At 46.0% G+C, this 13,167-nt stretch overlaps 1 protein-coding gene across 2 annotated transcripts in view; it reads right to left on the reverse strand.

Annotated features, from left to right (window-relative positions):
* Positions 1-13,167, reverse strand: part of MAP3K20 (mitogen-activated protein kinase kinase kinase 20) — a 179,826-nt gene that overhangs the window by 23,248 nt on the left and 143,411 nt on the right. For both annotated transcript variants that reach the window (XM_080799522.1, XM_080799523.1), the window contains exons 12-16: positions 12,124-12,168; positions 10,192-10,222; positions 9,958-10,097; positions 5,401-5,463; positions 4,319-4,411 (exon numbers count right to left, since the gene is read on the reverse strand). In XM_080799522.1, the coding sequence (XP_080655648.1) occupies positions 4,319-4,411; positions 5,401-5,463; positions 9,958-10,097; positions 10,192-10,222; positions 12,124-12,168 (372 nt within the window). The remainder of the gene's footprint in view (positions 1-4,318; positions 4,412-5,400; positions 5,464-9,957; positions 10,098-10,191; positions 10,223-12,123; positions 12,169-13,167) is intronic.

Here is a 13,167-nt window from a genome sequence, read left to right on the forward strand (position 1 = left end):
CATATGCCTATTTGAGGGGATGATGATACTTTCCAGAAAGGGGAGTATGACACAGTGGTTGAGTCCTCCGACCGGCCCGGCCCCTCACTAGGAGGGTCTCTGGGTAGGGAATTTTACCTCTCTCATCCTCCCTTCTGGACATGATCTAGGGATGACATTCCCTGGGACGGTGGCTTATAACAATTACATGAGAAAAATGTTCTTAAAGCACTTACCACACTGTCTGGCAGGGGTGTGAAATAATCATCATCAAACATTTCCAGCCTGAGCACAGGAAAATTTTGAGCTGAGAAAGACCCCATTTCTGCCAATTCCACTGTCATAACTTCAGTGTTGCCACAACATATAGCATTATTTAAATTAGTAATTTACTTTTTAGAAATAGGTCAAATACAGGAGGAAAACCCATTCTAACTTAGTGTCAGTTTAAATTGCCAGTGAAACCTTTGGTCCGAGATCTTATTTTCCCTGCCAGTTTGCCTCACAAAGGAAAGAAAAAAGCCTACTTCATTTGTGTGAGGATTCTCAAAGTCTGTATGGGGCTTTAGCCTGCCGAGGTCCAGAGCAAGGCATCACGCAGTGGCACTGGGCCACTCTAGCCGGCATACAGCCACTCAGATGTGAATGGCTTTCCTCAGTTGAGCAAATCAACCTCACTTTTGTGCCAGAATCCATCTGGTTGTAAAATGAGGCTAAAAAAAGAAAATGCGGCTAAAAAAAGAATTGTATCTGAATTCTTAGAACAAAAGGCTGACAGGTCTTAAAACAAAAGGCTTTCTCCTCTACATGTATTTGTCTCTTTGTGTCCAAGGTCATATTTTCTTTCTCTCCTCCTAGTAGGCCAGTTCCTAAAACAACATACCAATTTTAAGTGGTTGTTGAGCTGGTGAGCCTTCTTAGATGCAATGGGAAAATGTAGCTACTATTTTCATGATAAAGTCACTGTCCTATATGATTCCCAGTGGCTGTAGTTAGAATGCATCTTTCGCTTTGTTTGTAAAAGAAAAGGTGAAATGGTCAAGCAGATCCCCTGCTGTGCAAACCCAGGTTTGGACAGAACCCGCATAGTGCTAGTGTCCTCTTGTAACTTATCCTAGTCATGGGAAGGCTTCACCTTTCCTGGGAGCATGGGTTTATGAGAACTCAGTTGGCTGGGATTTTGAGGATGTCTTTTTTTTCTTGGGTTCTACCTTTAAAAGTGAAGGTAAGAAGGTTTTCATGTGGGGAACTGGAATTTCAATTCAAAGCACATTTTTTGGAAAATGTTTCATAATGCTGGGGTATAGACCAGATGGCATAACTGGGTAGCTTAGAACCGGACAGTAACTTATTCTAGGAGTATTTTATGAAAATTTACAGATGGCTTAAGTCTCTTGCATCATGTATGAGAGCTAGCACGTGTTTAAGAAGAAAGTAATGATGAGGATGTCATTCCTAGTCTGAGCTCTGTCCTCCCCTCACCTGAGGCGGCTCGCACATTTCCTCTTTCTCCCTGTTTCCTGATCACTGATGACAATACTGTTCCTTATGCGTCTCACAGAAATGTCAGGAGGATACATGAGATAACATTTATGAAATAACTTGACCACTTTAGAAAGAAGTACTCTCTCTAAAGCATGAGCTTTAAATATTAGAGTCAGGAAGTTATTTGCAAATGACTGTGAACCTCTTCAAGCCTTGTTTCAAAACTCACCCCTTCCAAAAAAGCTTTTCCTGGTTGACCTCACCCATTCCAGTCACTTCTTAATACTTTAGCACCATGGCATTACATCCACTTCGTACATTTCACTCTTGACTGATTACCTCATAACTCCTCTGTCCAGCTCCCCACACCGGAAGCCTCGGCACTGTCCTGACTCCTCCCTCTCCCCCACCCCATTTCCAGCAGGTGACCCAAGCTGATCAGTTCCATCTCAGAGTCCTTAGACTCTTGGCCCTTCCATGGCACTGCCATCACCTTCTCTCCTCATCCCCTTTCACCTGGTTGTCTGCATCTCCCGCTCCTAGTCTTTCTCACGGTAGCCTGGTCCTTTCCAGTTCATCCTGCCCTGTGCTTCCGAGAGAGCTTTTAAAAACAGAAATCTGATCCCATCTACTCCCTGCTTAAAATTCTTCAAACGCCTTGGTTTAGCACCTAGGATAGTTCTCACTGGTTGCCAGCCACTCTTCTGGCCTTAACTCTCACTGCACTAGTCTACCTGCTTCATGCCGTCCCAGGGGCAGTGCTGCTCGAGGTGCGTTGTGAGGTCCCATAGGCACCAACCCAAAGAAGAGCTCCCTGTGTGTTCGTGGCTTCGGGCTGCTGAGCTTTTACGTTATGCGATTCCTTTTGCCTTCCATGTCTTCTCCCTACCAAATTAATTCCTGATGGTTTTAAAGTTCTAGCTGAAGCCCCACTTCTACCCCAAAGACCTTAGGATCCTCTTTGACCCCTTTTTGTATCGGCTTTCAAGGCACATCCAGTTGCTTCCACTGAATGATGTGCTTGATGTTTAAAAAAAAAAAAATGTCATTCTGTACTACAACCATTCACTAATCTCGTTATTTCTTCCGATCAGTGATGGGTTCCTTGCAAGCCAGAGACTATGCGTTTTGATTTTGTACTCTGGCCCTCTTGCATAGAGCAGGTCCTCAGTAAATGTCTGCTGAATGCACGGTTGAACTTACTAGTCTGTAGGCATGATCAAGTATCAGCCGCCTGACAAAAACTGCAGTGACGTTAGGCCTTGTGAAAACCTCTGGCTCAAGAAGTCTGCACTCTTGAGGCCAAAAACAGACCATTGTTGGTCTCCGGGATCATTAATACCATCCAAGTTTTTACAAAAAGATGGATTTTTTGTTTTCCACATTAACAAGTCATTTCTTTGTTAACCGAAAATGATTTTCTTGGTTGAGACTGCTTTTGACAAGTCTCTCTCAAGAAAATTCTTCCCTCTTCTTTTACTACCTACAAGCCATAAGATGGTCTAAACAAAGTCCTGAGTGCCTTAGAGTTGAGGATATCAAAGAAGGCAGGTTAAAGTATGTAATTTGTGTACCATCAGATGGACTTGGGAGTGCCCACAGCTTACAGAATCTCTGGGTGAGAAGGGCTCCTGGTTGTTGTTGGAGAGAGGATCTGCCTCTCCCTGCCCGCTTTCTGTAGCTGCTGCTAATGACAGGAACAAACAGACGGTGACCCACTCGCGGAAAGAAAGGAAAGTGTCCGCGTATAAGAAACCTGGAGTCAGAGCAACTTTCACTCAGCCAGCTTCTGTGGCCAAACAAGGGAGAAGAAGATTTCCATTCAGCAGAAGCATGAGTAGACCTGCAGGTACAGGCAGGACGCTCTGTCCGATGTCTAGAAAGTCTATCTTTGGAAGCCCTGGGTGACACTCATGCCCTCCCAACCATTTCCAGTCACTCCCAGATGCTGGTTTCAGGAATGGCCTGGGATAAGCGAGTTGTGATCAGTGGCGGGCCGTGAGCCACCTGCGTGAGCCCCACCAGCACTGGGGTTGTAAGATGCTGTATGCACAAGGTCTCCTGTCTGCCTCAAGGGAAAGGCACAGATGGTGCAGGAGGTAAGAGCTTGGTTCTGAGGTCCCAGAGGCCTGCGTTCAAACCCTCGTTCCGCTGCTTGTTAGCCCGGTAATCCTGGGGTAAGTCATTGACCTTATGGAGCCTCAGGTCCCTCACTGGTAACATGGGGGGGAAGCAGCATTTACGCCACAGCACCTACACCACAGTACCATATGCCTGGAACACAGTAAGTGGTCAGTGAGTAGCAGTTACCGTCATGACTACCTCTGCACGGTAATCCAAAGTACCTTAGACCTATGGTGATGCCAGTTCACCTGCCACCTGGGTCAAATAACTGCCACATTCTAAAATTAACATAAAGGGAGAGAGCCTGGCTGAATGAGTGCTGGTCAAATGCTCTGCTGTCCTATTTCCAGCTGATAACTTGGGTTTCCATATTGCCTATAGTTCGACTCTGGATGTCGTCTCACTCTCAGCATTCCAAAACAGAAACAGGAAGATGGGATGCTCGAAGCCCAGCAGCATGAACAATCACTCGGATATGCCCCCATATCCTTGATGGTTTCAGTGGCCTCACACAAGACTCTTCGCTGAACAAGGGTAAGATTCCAAGACTGGAATAGGTGGCTGGCAGCTTTTCAACCAAATTCCATTTTATGAAGCTTGTGAATTTACTCAGAATTGAGCTATTGGCTGGTTGGGGGCAGGTGAGAGGTGTATGAAATCATAGAGTTCCAAGAGGGAAAAAGAGTAGATTAGACTGAAATTCATCCAAAGGATTTAAAATATGATTTACCTGTGGGCCGGTTCCTGGTTTCAAGTGAAAACCAAAAACAAGTTCAAGGTTCACAATTTTTTCCTCATTTTCTTTAGGTTCATCTACTGAGTCCTAAAACAGAAAAACCCAGCACCATTTATTCCAGATGGTACGTTGTGTTTTTACTTTTCCTTCTCATATAAAAGAGATGGTTTCTCAGCACTAGTGTTTCCATTCTAACCTTCTGATTCCCATTTGGTTATTTTGGATTAAGCTCCAAATTCCAATTACTTAAAGCAAGAGAAAGGACACCGTAAGCCTTTGAGAGCATTTCCACATGATTCATCTCACACTCCACAAATCGAATGTCACTGTCTCACAAGGTTTTACAATGCCTCTTGCATTGTGCATTTTTATCCTAGAAATGCACTTAACACCTGAAGGTACGCTAGGAGACGGAGAGTTTCTTAACACTCAAGATGTCTGGAAGCTATTCCCAGAGAGGGGTTGTGTGCCTGCTGGAGCAGATGACAATAAAGGGCCAAGCAGAGGAACAGAATGAACTTCCAGGAGCTCAGAGACAGAAAACCATAGTTAGTGAGTGAGCGGAGTTCTGTGTATTAACTGCAAATATCTACTAATTGTATAATAAAATGGGCCATCTACCTTTAGACTATATTCAAAATAATGTGTCAAAGATGCTAACATATCATTCAGACAATACCCCCTCCCCCCACCGTAACCTCCCCCCAGGGCTAGTGATAATCTAGAGCCCCAGCGTGTGAATTCCTTTAGTGACTTAGGTGTGGGACAAAGGTCTCCAGAGACAGGTGGGAGGCCGCTGCACTAACCTACAGTGTTAATACCTACCTCCCCTCACCACTAAGGGGTCATGTGTTGTTCTTATCATGAATATATTGTTAATATTTCAACTTACAGGAATCAAGCCTGTTCAATTTATGCACATGCTACGGTTCACTCAAAGGGCCGTTTGTTGGACAGATAATGATTAAATTTCCCTTCAAACAACAGTTCCCGACATTGGCAAATCTAGGTGTGGATGTGGCAGGTGCATATATCAATAAAATAGCACATTCTCAGTAAGGAAAAAAAAATCTTACCTTAATTAGTGGTGGGAAGTGAAACAAGTTTAGGTAATCGTGGGTTAATTTCTCAATGGCTGACTGTAAAAAAAAAACAGAAAACAAAAAAGAAACACATGACTTTATTAATGATCCAATAGTGCCACAAGAGGATTAAAATTATTGTGCACTTATAAAGGCAATCTTTATTTATGTAGCCCATAAAATATCTTGGGGATGTTATTGTCCACCATCGATGGAGACTAAAAGTGATGGTTCAAAGTATTATTGGTAGTTTGTAATTATTTAATGGAACAGGAAGATATTTTAAAGATGTGAAATCTCAGACCATTCTTCAAATCCTGGTAGAGAGTCTACTCGTGACAAGTTCATGTTCTGGTGTATGGAATGCACTTGTCGCCCTGAGTAACTACGGGAAAAACAACAAAGAACATGAATATATCACCAGAGACTCCTCAAGGCTGAAATCTCGTGGAAGGATTTATTGCATTGTAAGGGCTATTCTATGGGTGTGTGTCCAGCACTCCTTCCCCCAATGAAGCACAAAGAACTCTTAAAGGAAAGGAGGACAATTTAAATCATGATTTTTTTATACTCATCAGGTATAATCCAGCTCTTCTGTGAACTGAACGTATCACGTAGAGAGTAAAAAAAAAAAGTGCCAATGTGAGAAAAATTAGATGCATTTTTCAAAGTGAAATGAGAACTGTTGACACTTGACAATGTAATGAACACTTAGGGATGTTCAGCCCTGTTCCTTCCACACAGCCCCTCCATGTGAAGGCTTCTGGGCACAGGGAGAAGGATGCTGAGCCAGGCTGAGAGGGACAACTGCGTGGCAAAAGGGTAGGCAGAAGGACCGTTCACTTTCATGACCCACAATTTAAGGGCTGAGAATCTCTCTGAGAAAGTACGCAGACATGACTGTGCTTTCCTCAGTGAAAGAGTAGAGAATGGCCGGCACAGTGTGTGTGTATGCGCGCGCGTGTGCACGTGTAACACGTCTGTCAGGTACCAGGTGTGTGTGTGTGTGTGTGTGTGTGCGCGTGCACGCGTAACATGTCTGTCAGGTACCAGGAGGGCTCCTTTCATCTGGAGGTAGTCACCTGGTATCCTAGCCCCAGAGGCACAGCTCAAAGCATTATTTAATCCTCACATCTCCATGAGTGGATACCGGAGCTCCCAGAGCAAGCTTCCAACATCCTTTCCCTTTAACCTTTCTCTGTCATCTAAGCTTATTTGTTAGACATACCCATGACCCCGCTGAGTTTAGTGGAGCGTCACATGTTGGCTGGGCCCCCCACGCATGGCCAGTAACACATCCATGCTTTGGGCGTTTAGGCAGACTTCTGCGACTCCCCTCTCTGGAGAGTCTTCATGCCCATACGCCTTCTCATCCTTGAGTTCCACGGCTGTCTTGGGTACCCCCACGGATAACTGGCCTGCTCCTTCTTTCAGAGCTCAAGGCAGACACTCTACTTCACGAGCCAGGCACACTGCCCTGATCCCCTCCCAACTAACTACTTCCACGGAGGGCTTTTTCTCTATGTGTGTGTTTCTTGGCTTCTCCGCAGCATTAGACTCTGCTTTTATAAAGCTTTCAACCTTTGGTGTCTGTGACACCATTCTCTCCTCCTCCTCCTCCTTCCTGGGTGGGCATCCCTCTTGTCCTCCTGCCCAGGTTCCTGTGACCTCTCCTTGCCACAGCCCTCCTCCCTGAAGGCACATGGACCATCAGACAGAGACAGCATCCCAGCCGAAGACTATACGTGGTCGGGCGTGTACATGCAGCTGTGCTTTCCTTTTTATTTATCAAGGTGAAATTCACTACCATTAAATTAACCATTTTGAAGTGCACTCAATCAGCAGCAGTTTGTAGCTTCCTCATGCTGTGCAGTCCTCCCTCTGTCTAGTTCCAAAATGTCTGGGGACCCTGTGCCCATTCGTAGTCACTCCCTATTCCCTCCTCCACCCAGTCCCTGGCAACCACTGATCGGTTTTCCGTCTTGATGAATTTACCTATTTTCTGGATATTTCACATAAATGGAATCCTACAACATGGGACCTTTGGTGTCCGGTTTCCTTCACCCCACAGGGCGGTTTTGAGGTCATTCCATGTCGCGGTGTGTGTTCACTACGCTTTCCTCTTTGAACATGCAAACCGATCTCTTCCCCGTGGAATCCTTCCCTCTCTGTTCCCATTTTCATGACACCAGCTAGGCCTTATTATTTTGTGTCAAAACCTCTGAACTGGTCTTTCAAAATCCAGCCTCTCCTTTCTAATCCACTCCACAACTTCCAGAAGCAAAGTTTTAAAACATGTCAGATCTCAAAACTTCCAGTACTCCCCAGAGCGGGTCAAACGCCAGACCCCTGGCCGGAAGCCCTGAGCTGTCTAGGGTCTGGCCTTGCCTCCCCTCCGCTTCTGGGGCTTGAGGCCTCCCCAACCAAGTGAGGCTTCCATCAGACAGAGTCACCTCTTACTCTTTGCATCGGACCCATTTTTTCTGTTCCCTTACACTCTCTTCTGTTTCTTTCTCTCTTAACTCCTTATTCTGTCTGGATTCATGTTCTTGCCTTTCCTTCTCCTGTCTACATTTCAAATTCTGCCCTTCTCCAAGATCCAGCTCAAAGGTCCACCCCACTCCAGGTCCAGCCCACTCTCGCCGTCCCCCAAACCCCCTGCCAAGCAGAGGGAGAGAATAGCTCCTTTGCTCCCAACTGCCAAGGCTCTTCTGAGAAGTTGTATGTACATGTTTTCTCTCTTCTCTGGGACGTACTGTCCTCCAGGGCGGGATTCTTCTCTGTATGTGCACAGGCCCAGACTTGCAGTGAGTACGCATTCCCGGATTTTGCTGAACAGTAAGTTTGGACATCTCTTGCCCTAATGATACCAGCCAGCATGGAGGGGGCACTTTGTCCTAGGCCAGTTCGGGATATTTAAATCACTATGGTTTTGTGATGTACAGCTTCACTACCGGCTTTCCTCCTGACAGCTCCTTAAGGAAATGTTGGGTCCTTTATCAAAGACAGCAGAGGGGAAGGGGATGTGGGAGCATCTCATCTGTCTTCCACCAAATAGGACAAGATTTACCACATTGCTCTGTTGGGACCCTGAAATTTCTCTGCACCAGAGAAAATAATTTTTTCCTACCGCAGCCCATGTAAGCCAGCTTAGCTTTTCAAGATGGACGTGCCCACACCCAGAGGTCAAGATTAAATTACTTGCCAGACTTTGCGATATATGTTTAGGCATGAGGTTTCCTACCCATTTCCTAAGGGGGAAAAGATAGTGAGGTCAAGGCTAAGGCATCACCCAGCCAGTGCTGAAGGGCTGTAAAGATATTCCTTGCGTGGGCCCAGGGCCCACCGAACTGAGGCAGATGGGTTCTCTTTGGACCTCAGAGGGGATTTCTTTGAAAAGGCCACATCGGTGGCTCTAACCAAAGTAAAGGGAAAGTAGTCATGTAGGTAGAGACTTGATGAGATGTGGATTTGACTAAGAAGCTGCTTTTTTTTTTTCTTTTTACATTTCCTTCTTTGATTTCTCTTCTTTCCAACCTGTGCCCACTCCTCCATCCGCCCACACTGGGGATGAGGAGGTTCGGGGAAAAAACCGATTTTATCCTGAGATCTCTCTTGAAACAGACCTCTGACTAATAACAATGTCCACACAGATGCCAGCAATTATCTGGTTTGAGTAACTAAAGAGCAAGACAAAACAGATTTGGTTGCTAAACTACAAAAAATAATAATAAAGGCAACAGCAACAAGAACAGGTTTAGCTTTGCGACTGTTCAAGACTACGGTGTGAGGGGACATGTTAGGATTTCCTGAGAAATCGAAGGACGAATTCCCCACGTGGTGGTGTCAGGTGCAGGTCAGAATTACAGACGCGGCGAACCGAAGGCGTGTCCCCACGACTTGAGGTGCTATGGTGGCTTTGCGTTCGCCCAGTCTGTGGACAGGTCCAGTGTCTTTAGGGACTCCCAGTGGGTACCTAGCCCCCCGGGCTTAAATGAAGTCACCTCCTTGCCTGCTGGGTGGAGGGCAGTTCTGCAGACACCCCACCGCCATGTGTCCAGTTCTGGCACACAGCATCCTCCCACTCTGCCTTTCCACCGGCGGTGCCTTACCTCCGGAACACCTCTTCCCCCCGCATCCCCTTCACCAGGTTCACGCCTGCTTGGCCTTCAGCTCTCCTCCTTAACTTCTCTGCAGCAGACTCCCCTCAGCCAACCTCACGCCTCCTTTGTGGCATTTCCTACAGCTCTCATTTGATCTTTCTTGCATGATTAACACCCACCTATCTTTTCTACTAGACTGGAGATTTCTGGAGGCCCTGGAGTGACATGTGGGTATATCTAGGGGACTTCTGCTGTACCCAGTGTTAAGCCTTTTGCTGTTGGACTATGAGGAGGGGGTAGGGGTCCCACGGGGATGGCAGCTAGTTATCAGCTGGCGTGCAAGAGCCCGTGCGTTCGTGGGTGTATCCTCGGCCCCTGACACAGGGTCTGCTACGGGGTGGGGGCTCAGTAAGGCTCATTGACCAAACATCCTCCCTCTCTGAGGTACCTTCAGGTGAATGATGTGCCCCTTGGAGACAATGCCCATGTCTTTCAAGTCTTCTTCCTCCAGGAGCAGCAGTCGCTTTCCTGTGATGTTGTTTTCCTTGAACAGGCTTGCATATATGCTCATCTCCGCTGAAGAGTCCCCTGAAGGGATCAGAAGGCAGAACAGCATTAGACGAAATCCTGTCCAGAGCAAAGTTAACTGCATGAATTAAGAAGGGTAAGTTATTCCACTTGCCTTTTCTGACGAGCTGCTGAACCCAAAAATACTGTGAAAGAGAGGACATACATGGTTTTCAAGATTCACACATGGTCAGTGGCCAGACGTCACAGTAAAACACACTTTCAGTCGATTAAAATAACTAATTTTGCACCGTAATTTTCTGACTCACCCACAAAGGGAGAATGAAAGACATTTGTTTTATGGTTTTAAAACTTTAAGCTTTCAAGGAGGAGACAGCCCTCCCCGTGGAAGCCTTGGGACACTTAAGGGAATGTTGGTTTTCCTTATTTGGGAGATTTTTAAAAAATTCTTCAAAAAGGCTCTTACTTATAATGATTTTTCTCTTCCCCTGCTGGTGGTCCCTGGGGTTGCCGAGGGGTACTGGTGTACCCGGGAGCTGTATGAGGAACAGGGACCGCACAGCAGTGGACAGGACTGGGCAGAATGTGCCCTTTGTTCTAGGCCTGGTCAGGAAGTAGCTGCGTGGCCCAAGACAAGTTACAGCTGGGAGCTTCCTTTGTAGAGAGAAGCTGGACCCAGTGACCCTCAGTCCTTGAATTTCCCTTGGCACATGTTTACTGGTAGCCTCTCACATACATGGAAGAGGGAGGCCAGACCCCGTCCCAGCAATTCTCCGGGGAGCCCTTGACCCTGGGATTTTATTTACATGGCTTGAAAACCACTCGACCTCAGAGCAAAGACTAAAAATAACTGTTAGAGCTTACTGCTTTTTTCCCCCTCTCTCGCTGAGTCTCTCTCTGTCAAATAAGATCTTAAAAAAAAAAAAAATATATATATATATATATAAAATAAAAACTTTCTTCTCAAATGAGATGGGCCAACTTTGCAGCTGGAGATAAAGAGATTCTATCCAGGCCCATGAATAAAGGAGATCCTAAGTTGTTTTTCCTTCTTAAGCAGGGCTGGTGGGAACTTCACAGTCAAGGAGGCCCGAGGAATGGGAAGAAGTAGAGGCAAGTGGCACCAGGTTTTCTCACCCTATACTATAAGCCAAAGAAGTTAGCTTATATTAAAAGCAGTTTTACTTCACCAGAATGCCCTAGGCAGGAAGGAGAATGCCCCAGGCCAGGAACCAGGTTGAGTTAGGTAAACAGACCTTCCCAAGAGTTCCTGGTAGTGAGCTTGCACACTGTGGCCTCTGGTCTGTTCCCTGGGCCGGGGGCTTACTAAGGCTGGCGTTACGGCTGCTTTTCATATGCGGATACCTGAAGCATAGACAGTGGACCTGGGCAGACATAAGCCCCTGGGGTCTCTGATCAAGAATTCTCTGGACCTTTCACTAAAGAAACAGCGAGATGAAACAGCCTAAGAAGGATTGCCCCTCAGGGTTTCTACCCAAGTGTAAGGTCTAGAACTTCCTTTGGACTTAAATAATCTGTCCTCGTCCTCTGGCTCCAGCTGCAGAGAATGTCTGGGCGCTCGTGGCCATTCCTCCTTGGGAAGGCCAGAGTAAAGATGGACCTGTCACTTCCAAACAGGCCCGAGGTAGGAAGGAAACCCAGTTCGGCAGAATCCCAGCTAGCACTGCCTTTACCAGATCTTTCTCCGCTGTGGTTCAAGTCCATCCCTGGTATTTTAGGAAAACTTAAAATCAGTTTTTTTTTTTTTTTCCACATATGTTCACTTGGTATCCTGGATCACTCCTGTAACGTTGTCATTGGTATTCATGATCATATTCTGGAATACCTTTCAGAGCAAATAGGGAGGTGGAATCCTCTTCTAAGATTTGAAGAGATACTTGCTTTGCTCTTGAGGCCTTATTTTAAATCATTACTGCATTAAAAATAGAAAAACAAGGAATTTGTCAACTTCTCCTAGTGCGACTTTCCTAAGGCCCAGACCCCTCTGGCTGCATTTGTGACTTGTGGACGAATGTCTGAACCACCTGCCCGGGGCCAAACGAGGCGTTAACAGAAGCCAGCTTACCACGTCGTCTTCAGTCCATGAGCCAATCTCAAAGGAGGGCAGCAGCTGCATGGGAAATATGAATGCAGTGAAAAACAAAAGCAATATTATCATTGTCTTTTTGGTTTATCCCTTGTCTTCCCATCTTAGCTTTCGGCCGCTGCTCTGGCTTGGTTCCTCCTGCAGGTTACGTTCAATGGGAAGCCCCTTTCCTGACTTTATGGGGAATTTCGCAGTGCTCCAAGCATCGTGCCCACGGAAGCCAACCATGGGCACCAGCTTCTTCTCTGTAACAACTCCTTGCACTTGGTGAGCTGTGGCAGTGGACCGTAGATCTTGAGAGTGTCCTCTCTTGGTACTTGGCACACACACCTCCCGCAACAGGCCTTGGCAGTTAAGGAGCTTCTGACGTTTGCCAGATACCAGAGCCTCCTTTGGAATTCCCAGTCAACATGGGGATCATTTGATTATTAAGGAAAATTCCAAAGCAACCCCTTGGTGATAAGATGACTTGCATGCTTCTTCTTACAGGAGAATTTCTAAGTGGTTAAGCAAATGACTCACTTGCATTAACCAAATATTAGGACCCATGGATGAAGGAGGACAAGTGAGATGGGACTCTGTCCCAAGAAACCCAGGTTGCAGAGTTTGCTGTAATGAAAACTCAACTAACCTCCCTATTAGGTATAGACACGAAAGGCAACTCTGCAAAAGAACTTTAGCCTGCATCATTTTCAAAGCCAGAGAACTTCTTGCTTGACTAGATGCGCATGGCCGTAGCCTAAATGAGACATGCCTACATGATCTGAAAAAAACTGGTGTGTCCTGTGTTTTGAATGAAAAAATCTGCCACAGCCATTAGCCTTAACTAACTTACCTCTCCAGAATGGTTGGATTGCTCATAACATGGCAGTGTCTTGCAACCTTTGGTTTTTTTTTGTGAATAAGTCGAAAAAAAGAAGTTGAATTTGATTGCTTTTACTATTACTCTAAAAGTCAGAGGGTGGGTGAGTTAATCCTTCTAATCTGCAAATATTTTGAACTCACATGCTCTAATCCCAGCTA

The sequence above is a fragment of the Martes martes genome (genome assembly GCF_963455335.1).
Source record: "Martes martes genome assembly, chromosome: 3".
In the NCBI taxonomy this organism is placed as follows: domain Eukaryota; kingdom Metazoa; phylum Chordata; class Mammalia; order Carnivora; family Mustelidae; genus Martes; species Martes martes.